The sequence below is a fragment of the Rhinolophus sinicus genome, linkage group LG06, assembly GCF_036562045.2.
Source record: "Rhinolophus sinicus isolate RSC01 linkage group LG06, ASM3656204v1, whole genome shotgun sequence".
NCBI classification, from domain to species: domain Eukaryota; kingdom Metazoa; phylum Chordata; class Mammalia; order Chiroptera; family Rhinolophidae; genus Rhinolophus; species Rhinolophus sinicus.
This window is the reverse complement of record NC_133756.1, coordinates 1938000-1956426: the sequence shown is the minus strand read 5'-3', so window position 1 is coordinate 1956426 and position 18427 is coordinate 1938000. Positions and strand designations below refer to the sequence as shown.

General features: G+C 44.0%; 1 protein-coding gene across 4 annotated transcripts in view; it reads left to right on the top strand.

Annotated features, from left to right (window-relative positions):
- UBE4B (ubiquitination factor E4B) overlaps positions 1-18427 on the top strand; it is a 111699-nt gene that overhangs the window by 81311 nt on the left and 11961 nt on the right. For all 4 annotated transcript variants that reach the window (XM_019746743.2, XM_019746741.2, XM_019746742.2 and 1 more), the window contains 6 exons: positions 4290-4389; positions 5646-5773; positions 6651-6749; positions 8004-8239; positions 13756-13882; positions 16116-16260. In XM_019746743.2, the coding sequence (XP_019602302.2) occupies positions 4290-4389; positions 5646-5773; positions 6651-6749; positions 8004-8239; positions 13756-13882; positions 16116-16260 (835 nt within the window). The remainder of the gene's footprint in view (positions 1-4289; positions 4390-5645; positions 5774-6650; positions 6750-8003; positions 8240-13755; positions 13883-16115; positions 16261-18427) is intronic.

Below are 18427 nucleotides of genomic sequence, written 5' to 3'. Positions count from 1 at the left end.
ATGTAATGATTAGGTATTCGTATATCTTGCAGAGTGATCACCATAATAAGTCCAGTTAAAATCCATCACCATACATAAATACAATTTGTTTTCTCTTGTGATGAGAACTTTTCAGATCCACTCTTAGCAACTTTCAAATATGCAATACAGTGTTATTAACTATAGTCACCATGCTGTACATTACATCCCCATGACTTATTTATTTTACAACTGGAAATTTGTACCTTTTGATCCACTTCACTCCCAAAACCCCGCCCTGCACCTCTGGTAACCACCAGTCTGTTCTCTATATATGAGCTCAGTTTTTGTTCCTGGTTTTTAAGATTCCACATATAAGTGTGATCATATGATATTTGTCTTTCTCTGTCTGAATTATTTCTCTTAGAATAATGCCATTAGGGTCCATCCATGTTGTTGCAAATGGCAAGATTTCCTTCTTTTTTATGGCTGAATAATATTCGGTGTGTGCGTGCGTGCGTGTGTGTGTGTGTGTGTGTGTGTGTGTGTACATATCCATTCACCCATGGATGGACACTTAGATGTTTACATATTTGGCTATTATCAATAATACTGCAGTGAACATAGGCGTGCCTATATCTTTCCAAATTAGAGTTTTCGTTTTCTTCAGATAAATGTCCAGAAGTAGAACTATCAGATCACATGGCAGTTCTAATTTTAATTTTTGAGGAACCTCTATACTGTTTTCTGTAGTGCTTACACTGATTTACATTGCCACCAACAGTGCACAAGGGTTCCCTTTTCTCTACATCTTCACCAACACTTACTATTTCTTAGTTTTTTGATAATAGCCATTCTAACAGGTGTGAGGTGATACCTCATTGTGGTTTTGATTTGCAATTCCCTGATGGTTAGTGACGTTGAGCACCTTTTGGTATGTCCTATTTTATTGTTCAGTTCAAAATATTTTCTAATTTTTATTATTTCTTGTTTGACGTGTGGGTTATATAAAGACATTATTTACATTCCAGATTCTTGGGGGATTTTTCCATTTATCTTTTGTTGATTTCGAGCTAAATTGCATTGTGGTCAGAAAGCATTCTGATTTGTGTCCTTTGAACTTTATTGAGATTTGCTACATAGCCTAGCATTTCCATTAGTAAATGTTCCACATAGGCCAAAAGAATGTGCTTTCTGTGTTATTTATTACAGTATTTCATATTTGTCAATTAAGTCAACTTTGTTCATCTTTTGTTCAAATTTTCCTTGTATCTGCTGATTGTATCAGCTTATAATATCAGCTATTGAGAGAGGCTTATAAAAATTTCAAACTATGAATGTGGTTGTGTCTGTTTCTTCATCCTGGAATGGAGGCCATCTGGGATGCCATCTCTCCCACTGACTTTGGAAGATACCTTTCAATGGCACCATCTGCCACCTTCACTCCCAGCCTACAATGGGCAGTGACTGTTGTGCTTTTCAGAGATGTTGGTGTTCTCCTCACCGGTGTATTTTTCAATGCTATGACACAAGACTTGTCCTCTAGGATGTGGTTGGGGTGTGTGTGTAGGAGGGCAGTTAATCTGAGCTAGCTGTACGTGGCACATCTATCTTAATATTCCCCGCTTCTGAAGTTTTGGATTCCTTCCTCTGACTTTTATCAAGGAAGTCCTGATAGCTCAACTTCGTTCAGCATAGGTCACCGTCACAGTTCCAAGTTTCAAAAAGCACACAGTTAGAACCCCCCCAGCTACTCAGGATAATATTGAATGCAGAATGTCTGGTAGGTGTGAGCGTGTCAGTGAATTTAGCCCTACACGCAGTGTGTTAGCACGTTCCTGCCTCTCTGATCGAGCATCTTAGGATCCATTCCCACACATACTGCCACATTGGTGTCACTACATGTGTAGTATGTAGAATAACGGTATCTCAAAGATGTTCGTGTCCATGTCCCCAGAACCTGTGAGTATGTGACCTTACATGGCAGAAGAGACTTTGCAGATGTGATTAAGTTTAGGATCTTGAGATGGAGAGATTTACCTTGGTTATCTGGGTGGACCCAACATCACAAGAGTTCTTAGAAGAGGGAGGCAGGAAGGTCGGAGTGAGAGAAGGAAATACGATGACAGAAGCAAATGGCAGTAACGTGGGTCCACGAGCCTAGGAGTAGGGGTGACCTCTAGAAGCTGCGAGGGGCAGGAAACACGGTCCCCTGGAGCCTCCAGAAGGAAGCAGCCCTGCCGACCCATTTTCCATTCTGACCTCCAGAACTCTGTGCTTGTTTTGTTTCAAGGCATTGAGTTTGTGATAATGTGTTATAGCTCCAGTAGGAAACTAATATAACATATTAACAAATCTTAACTTTTTTCTTCTTTCAATGTGTGCCTCTTCTGCATAGGACTTTGTAGTTGGCTTGTAAGGACAGTTACTGATCTCAGTTATGGTTCTGAAGACAGTGCCATATGATGGGTTGGGACCTCAGGGAAATTGGCATTATCCTCCCACGTGCCTGGCTCTGGTGCGGTCATAGCAGGAGCTGCTTCTGCCAGCAAGCGAAGCACAGGGCATTTAGGGATGTGGCTATTTGGAGGCCTCAAATTCCCCCAAACTCCTGCTCGAATTCGTGGAGTCCCAGTCTTTGCTCTGGCTTTCCGATAAGAGACCTAGGAAGGTTATGAGTTCAGAAGTAGCCACTCCATCTCTGCATTCCAGGAGTTCGCTGGTGATCATTTATGCCGCTGTTTTTCCACTGAGAGCCTTGGGCTACCAGTGTTCTGTCCTCAAATGCCAACTGAATCCTCACCACTTTCACACCAGCCCCGTCAAAGAACTAATCCCAGAGACCCGTTACCTATAACCTCGTCTGGGGCCAATAAGCATATAGGTCATTCTATTAGTTTCCTATTGCTGTTGCAACAGATTAGTACAACTGACTTGAAACAACATGAATTATTATCTCACAGTTCTGGGGGTCAGAAGTCCTAAACTCAAGGCTAAATTCCATCTGGAGGCTCTAAGGAAGAATCTCTTTCCTCGCCATTTCTGGCTTCTAGAGACCGCCTACATTCCTTGGCTCATGGCCCACTTCTCCCATTTTCAAAATCAACAGCTTTGCATCTCCAGCTCCCTCTCTGACCTCTGTTCAGTTGTCATCTTCTCATATTTTGACTCCCTCTTATAAGGACACCGTGATGACATTGGACCCACCCAGACAATCCAGGAGTATCTCCCCATCTCGAGGTCCATACCCTTAATTACACCTGCAAAGCCATGTAAGGTCACATATTCACAGGTGCTGGGGATTAGAATGAAACATCTTGGAGGGGAGGCATTATTCTGTCTACCTCACTCAACGATCCGGTTATAGACAAACGAATCCAGTTTACCTGGGATAAACAGAGGATTATTAGAGGTTACAATTTGGTTTATTGAGCCACTGGAATGGCCAGGAAAAAAGTTCCCCTTTGAACTTGGCTTGGCAGGAAGCTGCTTCAGGGTTTAGCCTGACAGTAGAGCCTTTGCCACTACTTCAGGCAAACTCCCTCTGCCACTGTGCTTCCGGAAGAAGCTTGTGGCTGCCACTTTACAGTATTCACTTCTGCCTTCAGTGAGGGTCCACCTCTTGGACTAGGTCATGTGCAGAAGTTCTGGCATCAAGGGAGTCTGGGAAATGTAGTCTTAAAACAATTACCAACCTCTAGTTTTCTACACAGTGTCGCAAGAGGAAGGGGTTGAAATAGTGCTGAGTGAGCCAGTGTTTAAAATATGCAGCATCTTACATGATCAGGGAAGACTACCACGCTGACAGGTGGTATTTGAGTAGACACCTGAGTAAAGTGAAGGGACAAGTGGCGAAGATGACCTCAGAGATGGCCCTTCCACGTCATTGGAGGGAAAGATTGTAAAAGAAAAGAAGGAAACGCCATTAGTAAAGTAGCCTTTTGTTTTGGGTAATTGAGTTGGCATAGTAATGAATAATTACTATGGCATAATTCATAGTAATGAATTTTCATGAGACTTCTTTTTCTCCCTCCCAGAAAAATGAGGGGACCATTTATTTTCCTTCTAAAAGAGCTTACTCTAGTTCATCAAATCTAAAGTGCCATCAATTTTAAGGCATCATTTTAGGAACCAATAAGAAAGAAAACTGAAAACTGCTGCCATTTAAGCCACAACTTGCCATTGATTGTAAGATATACTCTGATTTTAGAAATGCTAAAATGAAGAGGCAATATGTGTCAGAGAGGCAATGAAATGGTCAAAATGAATAGGTAAGATTCATGATGGATCTGTTTGTTTTCTTTCATTTGACTCTTAGTTTTTGATTTCAGAACTGTGGAAGATTTGAAAAATAATGAAAGCCAATGGAAAGATTCCCCACTGGCAACTAGACACCGCGAAATGCTGAAGCGCTGCAAAACGCAGCTTAAGGTTTGTGTGGTTAATTGGAATAGAGACCAGCCTCATAATGGTCATTTCCCCACCGGAATCTGTGCCTCGAGTGAGCAGTTTCCTGTTCTTGGTTTTCTTCATTATTCTTTTCTCCCAAGATAAAATGGTACATTTAAAAACTTGTTGACACTTCGCATGTATCTATATCTACTGTTTAAATCTCAGGACATAATATGCATATGCTATGCCAATGACATCATGAGTTCTTAATGGATTTTGTCATCCTCAGTTTGACATCACCCCCCCTTTCCCTACCTTGTACAAGATCCTCCCCACCTGTTACCCCCCAGTCCTGCACCCCAAAATACACTCCAGTATATCTAGCCATGCATTTTCGTAAATGTTTGACAAAGTGGATTTGTGGTAGTGGAAAGATCTCTCCTTTGCACCTCATTCTTCATTTTTAATTGAAAATGATCTATTACATAGAACTTAACTTACACAGAAAATTTCTGCTTATGAGACACAGCTAAAAAAAGAATACTAGCTATAGTTGGAGAGGGAAGCATAGATAGCAAATGCGGTTTTTCTTTTGTTTATGTTCAGGTTAGAAAGCTGACTGTTAGCTGGTGGTGCTTTCTATTGATTAGTAAGATGATACGTGGAAATTTTATCTGACAGATTTCTGACACAAGTTTAAGATTTCAGTTTTATTTACTAATAGACTAGACCTTTTCACGATGTAAAATAAGCCGGGGGCTCTTACCTGGGGTCTGTGAACCCCTAAGCACTACACAGACAATGTTTCAAGGAGTCTGTAAACTTTAAATTTATGTGTCAGTATGTGCACGTGCATTGAATTCTCACAGCGATCCTCTGAGGTAGGTGTGATGCCCTTGGTGGACAAGCGTTTTGCCCAAGGACAACTCAAAAGTGGTTTGAATTGTCAGATGCAGATTGTCTGGCTTCTTCCCACTCACCATCCCTGACACCCAGAAAGCACCCGCATCCCCACTGTTGACCCTCTCCCCAATCAAGTTCTTTAAATTTGACAGTGACTACCTACTAACTTCTTGAGCACTAACTGCGTGCTGCTGGGTTTTGTGCCCAGTGGTTTGCGTGGGCGTGCCCTTTGTTTTTCTTAGAACACAACCAGCATCCTCTAGCTAGTTAGAGATGAAGCTCTTGAAGCCCTAGAACCTAGACTTCCCATCTCCTAGCCCATTCCCGGCCCATCACGCTGCAGGTACTTAGCTACCAGCTAATCACGGATGGGGACATGCCTGCTTCCACAGAAACTGGTACGATGCAAGGCCTGTGCTGACGCTGGTTTGCTTGACGAGAGCTTCCTGAGAAGATGTCTGAATTTTTATGGCCTTGTCATTCAGCTGCTGCTCCGCATCCTGGACCCTGCCTATCCCGAGTGAGTGTGTGTCTTCCTCCTTTCCTCGTTTCTGCTTGTCTGGCCTGTGTTGTCTTTGTTGTTTTTCAGAGGTCACCACTAAAACCAATACCCTCACTTTATCAAGAACTCATTTTTGGAAATCCAGATTGTACTAATATAGACTATGAAATGAGTCCTATTAACAAGTATTTTCCCTGTCATTAGTCATAGCAATAAGGGGATGTCAACACCTGTTATTTTAATTTTGGCATGATGCTTTTTTAACAATTGGCTATATAATCTTCGATTGATAGAAAAGGAAATTTATAAATGGGCAGTGAAAAGCTGGAGATGACAGGACATTAGGCCCTCCGGAGCACTGGGCCCAGAATAGCTTAGACAATTCAGAGAACGAGCTAAGAACGTGGTGGATCTTTTTGTCATCACCTGAACAGCTCCTCCAGGCAGCCATTTTTATTTTATTTGTTATTATTTGATTGTTATTAGGAAGTCTGTGGCTCACTGATGTTGGTGAGGTCGGCCCAAGCCCTCTGCAGGAGTGGAAAATATTTAAAGTACACATGTAGCTCTGTTGTCTTACAGCTTGAGTTGCATACAATGACCAAATGTGATCCTTTTATTTCCTTCCCATTTGATTTAGTGTATTAACCTTAACAGGAAATCAAGAAAAGGAAAAACCTGTAATGCACATCCTAGCACATCCACTGTCTTCGTTATTCCCTGTTCATTTAGCTTGTTTGCCTGTGCACTTTTCACAGAGTTGTCTTACAGAAGGAGTTTTCCCCCAAATAAAATGTAACGCGTAGAATAACATGTAACGGAAGAATAACATGCCTTGTAGTTTGATGCGCCATGCTTTCTTTTTTGTAACTTATGCTTTTTTTCTCCTTGACAGTGTAACACTGCCTTTAAACTCAGACGTCCCCAAGGTGTTTGCAGCATTGCCTGAGTTTTATGTAGAAGATGTTGCTGAATTTTTATTTTTTATTGTACAGTAAGTTCCTTTAACATATTACGTAGTTCTAGTATGTTTTTATATGTAACCAGTACATTATATTATGAATTACATTGCAAGCCTCCATTGTATGCCTGAAATTTTGTGTAACTGCTGCCCAGAGATTAGAAAAATAAAGCCCAACTGTGACACCCAGCTACTTCCGATGATATGTCAGAGACAGAAAAGGATTAGCAATGCTGATAATGGTGTATTCTGGGAAAATGGAGTTGAATTTCTAATGACTGGGTATGTGTTTCTGAGAAACAGAAGGAACAGTTTATAAATATCTGAGTGAACATTCAAAAGCCAGAAATACCCACATCTATATTTCGTACCAATATTTTTCTCAATGGTAACATTGGAGAAAGGTTACAAAGTAAGTGGGTTGAGTGTATAACTGATGTTCAAGATTTTTAAAAATTAAAACAGTTAACTCCATTAGAACATTTTTATTTTTTACTTTTTGTTTTGTTTTTTATGGGTTTTTTGGTTTTGTTTTGTTTTTGTTTTTTTATAGATTTTATTGGGGAAGGGGAACAGGACTTTATTGGGGAACAGTGTGTACTTCCAGGATTTTTTTTTCCAAGTCAAGTTGTTGTCCTTTCAATCTTAGTTGTGGAGGGCGCAGCTCAGCTCCATGTCCAGTTGCCATTGTTAGTTGCAGGGGTGCAGCTCACCATCCGTTGCAGGAGTCGAACCGCCAACCTTATGGTTGAGAGGATGCACTGCAACCAACTGAGCCATCCAGGAGCTCAGCGGCAGCTCAGCTCAAGGTGCCGTGTTCAATCTTAGTTGCAGGGGGCGGAGCCCACCATCCCTTGTGGGACTCAAGTTGAACCAGCAACCTTGTGGTTGAGAGCCTACTGGCCCATGTGGGAATCGAACCAGCAGCCTTCGGCTTTATTAGCACAGAGCTCCAGCCACCTGAACCACCAGGCCAGCCCCATCAGAACATTTTTAAAAGACTTTTTGGTAGTCAAGCCCTTTTGTGAAATTCAGTTTATCAAAATCATAGCTTTGGTTTATTTTCTAAAACGTAAGAAGTCAATATAGCACGTTACGGCCTAGACCCAGTGGGTTTTAAGTTTGTCTAGTTACAGTGTGAATAGTCCCGTAAACTCAGCCAGTTAAGAAGAATTCAGTCTCCTGGCTCCCAGACCTGTTTGTCCCCTTCCGCGCTTAAGGACCCCAGCGCCCACCCGAGGCGGGATTCTCGGAGCTTCATTTCCTGCTCTTCTCCACTCTCTTTAGGTACTCTCCTCAGGTGCTTTATGAGCCCTGTACTCAGGATATCGTGATGTTCCTCGTTGTGATGTTGTGCAACCAGAACTACATCCGGAACCCGTACCTGGTGGCCAAATTAGTAGAGGTCATGTTCATGACCAACCCCGCCGTTCAGCCACGAACCCAGAAGTTTTTCGAAATGATTGAGAACCATCCTCTCTCCACCAAATTGTTGGTCCCTTCCCTGATGAAGTTTTATACAGGTAGGTTCCGTGGGTGGTGAGGCCACTGAAAAAGCCAGTGGCTGAAGCTACTCTAGATCTGTTACCTGCTATCCTGTCGTCTGCTTATAAGTCTAACCTACTAACCCACTGCCCCAGAGCGCGTACTGTCGGCTGTTCCCCATGCTGTAGAAATACTCCACTGACCGTTCTCATGCTAGTCCCTGATGGTTGCACAGGCGCCATTGAAAGTCACGTGGGCAACAGTGAGAGCCAGTCAGTATCAACAGCACAAGTTGGTGTTTCTACCTGAAAATACCTGGTTTGTTTCAGCTTTGAATTTACAGCATTAGTTTTGCAACACTGTCCTATCACCCAGAGTTTCAAAGGTGTGGGTAAGACAGGGAGCTAGTTAAAAATGCTTATTCTTGGGGACCCCACTCAGCCAATGGAATCAGGACCTCCAGGAGTCTTCACTCATTCACAAATTCTACACATGCATTGAGTGCCTACTGTTTGCCAGCCACTGTTCCAGGTGCTAGGTGACACTGGTGAACAAGACTGAGAGCTCATCAGACACTCTGCAAGGAGGTCCTCCTCTTCGGGTTGAATTATATTCCAAATTTTCATTTGTCATTTGGCTTTTCATTTGCAAATGTGTTTCATAAAGCCAATTACCTGTGGGACTGATTCACCTGTCCTCTGCCAAGGGCACAGGATTGTGCTAATGGAGCATTTTCCCTCCAGTTTCTGTTTCCCAGGAAAGGAAGCATGTCTTTTCTGTCTTGTCTCCTGTTGAACCTAGCTCATTCTGGGCACTCACTCACGTGTCTTTGGCATGTGGTCGAATGTGCGCGCCATGCTCTGGAGCCTCCCGGCCACAGTCCCCTGCTGTTCACGGCAGCAGTGGCCGTCGCAGGCTTCCTCTCTTCAGTGACAGCCATCCGTTGCCTGCTGCCTAAGACCTGTTCCAGGTCAGATTCGGAGAACCTGTATACTGCCTTTCCCCTCGGTCACTGACTTTGTGGCGTCTACTAAGAGTTTCTCTCCTTCCTTTAGCCTCCTTGTATCTTCTAACCCTAAAGGATCAAGCCCTTTGCAGATTTATTGACATCGTCACATTGGCAACAGCAGAGAACACTCTGTTTCCTGTCCGCCGTAGCTGGTGTGCTGAATTATTAGTGCTCTGCAACTCTGTGCGAGTGTCGATTGGTCAAGGCAGTTTGGGAGTCCACACCAAAAGCCTTAGAAGTGTTTAGATCCTGTATATCGGCCAAGGTCCAGTCAGGGAAACAGAAGCATACCTGTTATTTTGGTAGAGAGAGTTTCACATGAGGAACTGGTCAAATAGGTATTGGAAGACAGGAAAGGCACGTAAGGGATGCTGGGGTAACACAGATTCTAGGTGCAGGAAGCAGCCATCGCCTGTCCTAGGGAAGAGGCTGGGGTTATTGGAATGGAGCAGCTCCGATGAGGCTGGAGAGGAACTGGGGCCCAGGCCTCTGGGGAAGGACGTTGGCGGCCTGGGGCCCGTGTCCCTGAGGGTATACAGGGCTGCGAGTCCTGCAAGCCTGGAACACAGCAGGAAACCAGAACCGGCCGCTGCTGCTGGGATGGAGAATCGTTGCTGACCGGGTCAGCAAGCAGACCACAGATCCAAGTCGCTGCTCCTTCCGCGGGCCAGTTCTCCTGCAGCGCCCCCTGTTGGCGAAACCTAACAGAGGGCCAGCTGCAAAGGCAAGCATTTGTTTGCCCCAGCAGGACAAAGACAAGTATAAGGCTGGATAACCAGCCCGCACACCCTCGTACATGTAAACTTAATTTCCAGTAATCTATTCTGTGGGAATAATTATGAAAGTATGTAAATGTTTATAATGATATTCGTTGCAGCATTATTTATAATTCGGTGTAGTGACAATATTAAAACAACCTAAATTTCTGCCAATTGTGGGTAAATTAAGTAAATTATAGTTTATCCATACAGTGGCTCTATGAGCCATGAAAAGTAATGTATTATTTACATTAAGTGGTTAAGTGATCAAAGTAAAGAAAATGCCAAGTAATGAAACAGTGTGTAGAGTATGACCACATTTTGGTACACGTATATATGATAGAAGATGTATGCAAGAATATATACCAAAATAGTAACAGTGAGTTGGTTAGTTTTGAATGGTAGAATTATGAGTAGTTTATTCCTTATTTTTTTTAATTATCTGACTTTCTTAATTATTCTGTAGCAAACACGATGTGTCGTTAGCTTAAAAACAAAAGTTTAGTTACGTGTATTTTGTACTAGTGCCCTGAACCTGTCACCGTGGCTTTGGGATAAAGGACAGGGGGTGTGTTGGCGTGTGGAACGGGGCCAGGCCTCTTGCCTGTGAGACCAGTGCTGGGCCTGGTGGAGCCCCACTGGTCAGGTCCCCGGAGCTGGCCGGGGTGAGGGGTGTTCTCACTCTCCCCTCTGCCACCAAGCAGTGTGCCCTCTGGCCCTGGACCACCTCTGTAGTCATGGATATGTGATACCTCGGCTAATAATAGCCACCACTTACTGAATACTTACTAATCCTTTCATTTAATCTGAACTGCAGGCCTCAAGTTGGGGGCTATAAATATCTCCATTTTACAAATGAGAGGAAACTGAAGCTGAGAAAGGTCAAGAAGCTCGCTGAAGGTCAAGAGCTAGCGAGTGGCGGCCACCTCAGCAGTTGCCCTTTAGCACAGGTGCTCGTGGCTGCTGTGCTGGGCCTCCTACAGTCACCAAGTGCCGGGCGCCAGAGAGCCTGCCACGGGGCAGCCCCGAGACTCCCCCACGTGGCCCTCGAATCCACGCTAAGGCCTGCTGAGTGAGGGCTGGACTCCTGAGCATGTCTGGCTCTCAGACGTGAGTTAGACGTTGAGACATGGAACAAGCACCTCTGTTACACCCCAGAGTAGTCTAGCTTAGGAAAAATGCTGAAGATCAAACTGTTGTTGCAAAAGTAAAATTAGACTTTCAAATAAGAGTATTTTGTTTGTATCGCAGTAGTCAGTTGTTTAAGGACCAGCTCTCAGAATTTGGAGGAACACTGATAACCAAAACTAACTTCAAGACTGTTTCCTTCCCCACACTGAGCCGAATCAGCAAAGCCAGCGTTAGCCCAGATGGATTCAGTCACTAGTGTAACAAGTGTTTGTGAAGTTCCTGCTGTGTGTCAGCACTGGTTTTAATGGCAGGGCCCCGTGGTGAAATGTCAAAAGCCCCGCTGCCGTGGGTCAGACATTCTCGTTAGATAACAGACACTGAACCAACAGATAAGACACCATCCAGATAGTGAGTGTGGGAGGAGGGCACAGTGCTACTGTAAGAAGCAGGGTCAGGGTAGGTCTCTGAGGAGATGATGTGGGAGTAACATGGAAATTAGTCAAAAGAGTGAACCGTAAGATCTCAGCCACAGCGTGGCAGGCGAAGGGGCCGGCAAGTGTAAAGGCCCTGAGGCTGAGGGTCTAGTTCACTTCCAACCTCTTAGAAGTGGGACTTGGGGATTAGAACTTGGGCTGAAGCAGTTTTGAGGGAGCATTAGGAGTGAATTTTGTTAAATGTTGGGAGAGATGTACATTGATGAGTTAACAGTAGTTACTTAACCTCTGCTATGTTTGGGATTTAGTACAGGTATTAAGAGCAATTTAGAGGGTGTAAGAGGCTGTGTCCACTCCCCACCCCATTACTGTATCTGTATCTTGTAGACTCTGCTAACTGATTGTTCTGCACACTTCAGTTCACACTTTCCTACAGTTAATAAAATGACACTTAGTTCATCTTGATGAAAGGTTGATCTAATGACTATACATAAGTGCTTTCAGATCTTTGTATGGTAGGTGTCAATTACCTAATTCCTTTTATTTTAAATAACTATTTTTTGTCACAAAAAAATGTATTCATTGGAAAATACAGAAAATACCAAGAAGAAAATTAAAATCATTGGTAGTCCCTGCACTCAAGACAGAATCTCTGTTAACATTTTGCTCTATCTTTCCAGTCAATTTATTATATATATATTATGAGATGTGTGTAGTTTTTAAATATGATTGGGCCCAAACTGTATATTTTGTTTGGTAATCTGTGGTTTTCACTTAATGGATGATAAATATTTTCTCATGTTCTCTGTTGGGTATTTGGATTATTTATATTTTTTCTCTAACATAAGTAGTACTTTAGTGAGTTTCCTCGGAGATCAGCCTTTAACACGCCTGTATGTGGTTTGTTGTATTTGTTGTTGTTGTTTGTCACTCAGGAAAAGATTCTGGCTTTTTCTTTTTCTTTTGAGGTATAATTGACATATTACATTGTATTAGTGTCAGGTGTACAACATGATTAGGTATTTGTATGTTTTGCAAAATGATCACCACAATCAGTCCAGTTAATTTTTTTCTTGTGATAAGAACTTATAAGACCTCTTTCAACAACTTTCAAATACGCAATTCAGTGTTATTAACTACAGTCACCGTTCTGTACGTTACATCCCCATGATTTGTTTTATAACCGGAAGCTGCTGCCTTTTGACCCGCCTCACCATTTTGCTCACTCCCCACCCCCACCTTCGGCAGCCGCTGAGCTCGTCTCTGTATCTAGGAGCTCAGTGTTTTTTTTTAAATTTGGTTGGTTGGGTGGGTTTTTTGTTTCATTTCTGGATTCCACATATAAGTGAGATTGGCTGGATAGTATTCCATTTTATATATTTATATATTTATATACATATATATATATATATATATATATATATATATATATAACGTTTTCTTGATCCGTTCATCTGTATGTATTTTCTTAACTAGAATTGGCGGGTCAAAGGCATGGGCATATTGATGGCTTGTAATGCATGTTGTCCCATTGTGTCAAAGAGGTTGCATCCCAACCTGCATTTGTAGTGTCTGTTTCTCCAAGTCCTCAGCTATACTCAATATTGTCACTTTTGTAATGTCTGCCAATTTGATAGGTGAAAAACAGCATCTTATTTTAATTTACTTTTCTAAAATCTTTTTCTTAAGCCTATTGTCTTTCCTGACAGGTTCCCTCTTTTTAAACTTTGCCATGAGTTCAGGAATTGATCATGCTTAAGCTGTCTGTTATTTAGATGACTACGTTTGATCTTTGTTCCATTTTAATAGGCGCACAGATGTTGGTCATTGGTAAATGAGTGATGAGTACACGGGAACTCACTCTGCTTTTCTCTACGTTGGTACATGTTTGAAAATCTTCCTAATACAAAAGTAATTAAAATAATAGTCACATTTGATAGGTACATGGCCCTTAATAAAATTTAAACCAATTTTTTTTCTGCTCAGGGATGCTCACTTGAAGTGCTGTGGAATTTCTATAAATTAATAACTAACATTGGGGGAGGTATGATAATTCAGCTTCTGGTCGTTGGTGAGTTGATGCTATCCTAATGACGCCAAGCGATTTTCAAGTCTGAATTTGCAGATTTGTATTTACTCAGTAACCTTGTAGCAGCAATAACCGCATTTAACAAAAGGTAAGAAAGTATATATCCTTCAGTCCCTTTGTCTTTCCTTTTTAGATGTTGAGCATACCGGCGCTACCAGCGAGTTCTACGACAAGTTCACCATTCGCTATCACATTAGCACGATTTTTAAAAGCCTTTGGCAAAACATAGCTCACCATGGCACCTTCATGGAGGAGTTCAAGTGAGTATTGGGCCCCTAATGTCTCAGCTTGTTCTCTTGCAAATGGCAGGTAGAGTGGCCGCTTAAAAGCTTTCCCAGCTGGCTTCTTGTTGACAGTTTGCTTGGTCTCAGCCTCCTTTCACTTTTCCAGATGTGACTGTGAGATGTGAGCAGGGAGGGCTAAGGGTCTGTGCTTGCGAGATACTGCTGAATGTTATTTAGATTTGTCAAGGTACTTTGAGGATGGTATTATACCTAAAGAAAGAATCTATAAATATCCTGAGATGATGTCTTAAGTGTTTTTTGGTGTTCCTATGGTTACAGTGTCAAATGAAGTCAGAATGACTCAAACGACATTGTAGGGTTCTTGAATGGGATGCAAGCTTTAGAGTTATTAAGTTGGTGCAAAAACAATTGCGGTTTAAAAGGTTAATTGCAAAAACTGTAATTGCTTTTGCACCAATCTGATAGAAATGTTAGGAGTTTAGATTTAGAAGCAGTTGGATTTGGGTCGTCATTTGAAGCATCGATCTTCGTAGTAAGGCCCTAAAGCTCTGATTAAGGGCTTTTCATTACCTACCTGGAATTTCAGCAACTACTTAACCCTGGACATTAGTAATTCCATCTAAATTGCCTTAAAAAATAAAGGTGCTTTAAAAAGAAAGGTAGATGAAAATGTTGAACTCTTGAATTATTCTTCAGGAGAAATTTTTTACCATCTACTTGGATCTTTTGCAATCCCTGTTAGATGTTTGATCGAGTTCAGCTGTCACTTGTTGACTGAGTTACTAGTCAGTGATGCACATATTACCAGTGGGGTAACCATTTGCTAAATGGCTTTCTGCAAAGTCAACTCTCTAAGGTAATCCTCTGTTACCATGACCTGCTCTTCTAGTCAGAATTGTGTTCCAGCAGAAGCCTGGCACAAGTGTAGGAAACCCGGCGGGCCCACAGCTTGATCTGCGTGGTGCTCTGGAATTTTCCATGTTCCTCACCCTTGTCCACAGGAACGGCTCTCCCCCGGGCCTGGGCTCACCGCCCTGATTACACAATGGTAGATCCTGAAATGTAGCTCCTCTTTTCCCGACTAATCTGGCACTCACAGAGCCGCACACGGTGAGGTCAGGCCATCTCAGTTTCCTGGCAGGTCCCTCCATTAGAATATGATATGCAGGACTGTTCCGTAGGTTGGAAGCTTCGAGCTCTATAAAGTAAGTGAATGTCCTGCTTTATGAACATTATAGCTTCTAATTTTTCTTCAGCGCTACTTTCTTTATAATAAGGAATAATTCTCACTAGTTGTCTAGTTACATGTGGGTAATTACTTGGGCTTTCTTTGTATTGTGGTGAGTTTAAGCATATTTTCTTATCTAGTCTGCAAGAGTGTTTTCTCTATTTAAAATCATTGAGGCGGGGCTGGCCGGTGGCTCAGGCGGTTAGAGCTCCATGCTCCTAACTCCGAAGGCTGCCAGTTCGATTCCCACATGGGCCAGTGGGCTCTCAACCACAAGGTTGCCAGTTCAATTCCTCGAGTCCCGCAAGGGATGGTGGGCAGCGCCCCCTGCAACTAAGATTGAACATGGCACCTTGAGCTGAGCTGCTGCTGAGCTCCTGGATGGCTCAGTTGGTTGGAGTGCGTCCTCTCAACCACAAGGTTGCCGGTTTGACTCCCGCAAGGGATGGTGGGCAGTGCCCCTTGCAACTAGTAACGGCAACTGGACCTGGAGCTGAGCTGCGCCCTCCACAACTAAGGCTGAAAGGACAACAACTTGACTTGGGAAAAAAGTCCTGAAAGTACACACTGTTCCCCAATGAAGTCCTGTTCCCCTTCCCCAATAAAATCTTTAAAAAAAAAAAAGAATTATAGAGGGAATGAGCCAGGGATGTGCTGGTAAACCTTCTCTCTGACGGAGAGAAAAGCATTTTATGGTTTTCTGGATACTTCCACTTTGGCCAGATTGAAGCTGCCAAGGGAACCTGCCCACAACATTCCAGATTAGCAGTTGGCGCTCATGAGTCAAACGGTGGCCCTGGCACATCAGTGGAGTGAGTTTATCACGATTAATTAACAACAATACGAGATCTAAGGAGAGCTCTGTAGTCCTGGACCTCCACGGGCCTTGGGCTGTGCTGAGGTTCGTGGTCTTGTAGGGCGACGTGCTTGGCCCTTTGTGGGGAGGCCACGTTCTCTGGGCTCTGCTGCGGCTTGCGCTTCAGGGAGAGGTCTGATCACAGCCGTGTCATTGCCTTTCAGTTCTGGGAAGCAGTTTGTGCGCTATATAAACATGCTCATCAACGACACGACGTTTCTGCTGGATGAAAGTCTGGAGTCTCTGAAGCGGATCCACGAAGTGCAGGAAGAGATGAAGAACAAGGAGCAGTGGGAGCAGCTGCCCCGGGTGAGGACAGCGCAGGGGCGGGACAGCCTCCCGGGAAGCGCACCTGCGGGGCTGCGGGGGGGGGGGGGGGGGCCTGTTGACCTGGCCCTGACTGGCTGGTCAGGGCCCAGGGGCTTCCACGCTAAGCTCCCACGAAGCTGCCTCCCAGGTCTGGGGCAGGACAAAAATCTCGAAAGCTAAGAGATGAGAAGTCTGTCCAAATGTGTCCGGAAAACATGTTCTCCCTTTTAAAGGGCTTTTTGGAGAAGAACTTTTATTGTCCAAATATGTTGATTAAGATTTATGAAAGTAGGAAATAAATCTCTAGAATTCTGACTGCTAGATAAGAATCTGCTCTCTTCCTGTGATCTCTAGGCAACGATATGAGTCACTCCGGATTCTGTTGAGTTGTTTTCCTTTCCATCGATTTTGGTTTTTCTATTTAGTTATTAATGGAAAAGAGGCCTGTTGTGCCAGGTTCCATGAGAAATGCATGCTGTGCCAGTGACAGCGTCCTGCCCTCTCCTGACATTTACTGCGCCATTTAGATGGCCCCCTGGCCAGTTACTAGGCCCTTGACAGCTACTGCTGATGTCATATATTGGTTAGTTCTGAATTAGAACTGCTTTCCAGAAGGAATTCTCATGTAAAAGACGGAGGACTGATTTTTCTTGATTTGAAGTAGCATTCTTAAAATGAAAACACTGTTAAGGTTCTAATGCTCTGGAGTCAAAAATACCTGAAATGTAAGATGTGGAAGCTCGTTTCAGGAAGGTTTCATCCCAGTATTCCTGGAGCTCTGAGGAGAAGTTTACATCTTGCTCTAGACAACATGCTTAAATTACAAACCTTTCAGCGGACTTTTTCTGGGGTCCATGAATGCTGGATTTCTCCCGTCCATGCCACCACGCTCCTTGCCCTTCTAGTTGCATTGAGAAAATGCTGTGGTCTTCTTTCTCCTTGGCACTGCACTGGCACCCGCTGGCGTCCATCCCACCACTGCTCGCATGCATTTCTAAACACACCCGGAGGCCCCCTCCCGCAGCTCCCGCCTCCCGCGAGGGAGTCAGCCTGGGCCTGGCGCTCTACGCCCCCCCAGCTAGCTCTTGGCATCCCTCCATGCTTACCTCCCACTGCATCCAGTCGGCTCTAATGTGGCCCAGTCCTGGGCCCTCGCAGAACCTGCTGGGGAACAGGTGGCCTCCAGGAATGACCCCCGGCACTGAAGTCCAGGGCTCCCAGGTTTGAGAACTGCCACTGCCACACATTGAAAGTTCCTTAATTTCTGTTTCCTCGTCCAAAAATCCAAGATAATTCTTCCCTGTGGGAAAACTATGGGAAGAGACTGCGGATGCAAACCTATGCCTCAGGACTGGCCCTGAGAAGGTGTCAGGATGGACAGCTCCTGTCACTGTTCCATCTGCCATGAGACACTCCTGCCCAAAACGCTCTGCTTTCCATTCTCCCATAGTAAATCCCTGCCCTGTGTCTCTGAGGAAGGTCTTGTCCCAGGCCTCCCTCCTGGCTGGCATTCCCCGACCAGTGCAGCTGCAGAGTCTCTCCTTTCTCTGCCCCTCTGTAGTGCCCGCTTACAAGCTCATCTTGGACCAGCTTCGGAGGTCAAGGTTAGGAAACGGGTCCAGAGCACATTACCTTGTTCACAGTACTTAATAGCATTTGTTTGAGATGACTGAACAGATATTGATTGTGTCTGTGTTAATAATGGATGAGAAAGGGGCATAAATAATCTCTAACAAGTGCTATTGCTGAAGTCATTTCTGTTTGACTTTGAAGTCACCTTCTGCCTCCACCTCCCGCTGCCTCCTTATCTCCCCACCCTCTGAGCCCCAGTGCTCAGCTGCAGGCCTCCCTTCTCTTTCCACACTGGCTCCCAAGGCCGGTGTTTCTCAGTGAGGGTGCTAGTTCGTATTTTGAGTGTAGTGGAATCCTGATATAATAATAATTTTTTATTACGAGAGACTGTCCCGTACATTGCAGGACATTTAACATCTCTGGCTCACGCCTATTTCATGCCTGGCGGTCTGATAGGTGTCTCAGGTTGTCCACCACTGAACCCTGGGGTCCTACAGATCTCTCCAAGTCTGCCCGGTCTCAGCGAGTGACAGCTGCATTCTCCCGATTGCTCTGGACCTGGACTTCGCTGTCTTCCTGATTCTTTTCCCTTTCA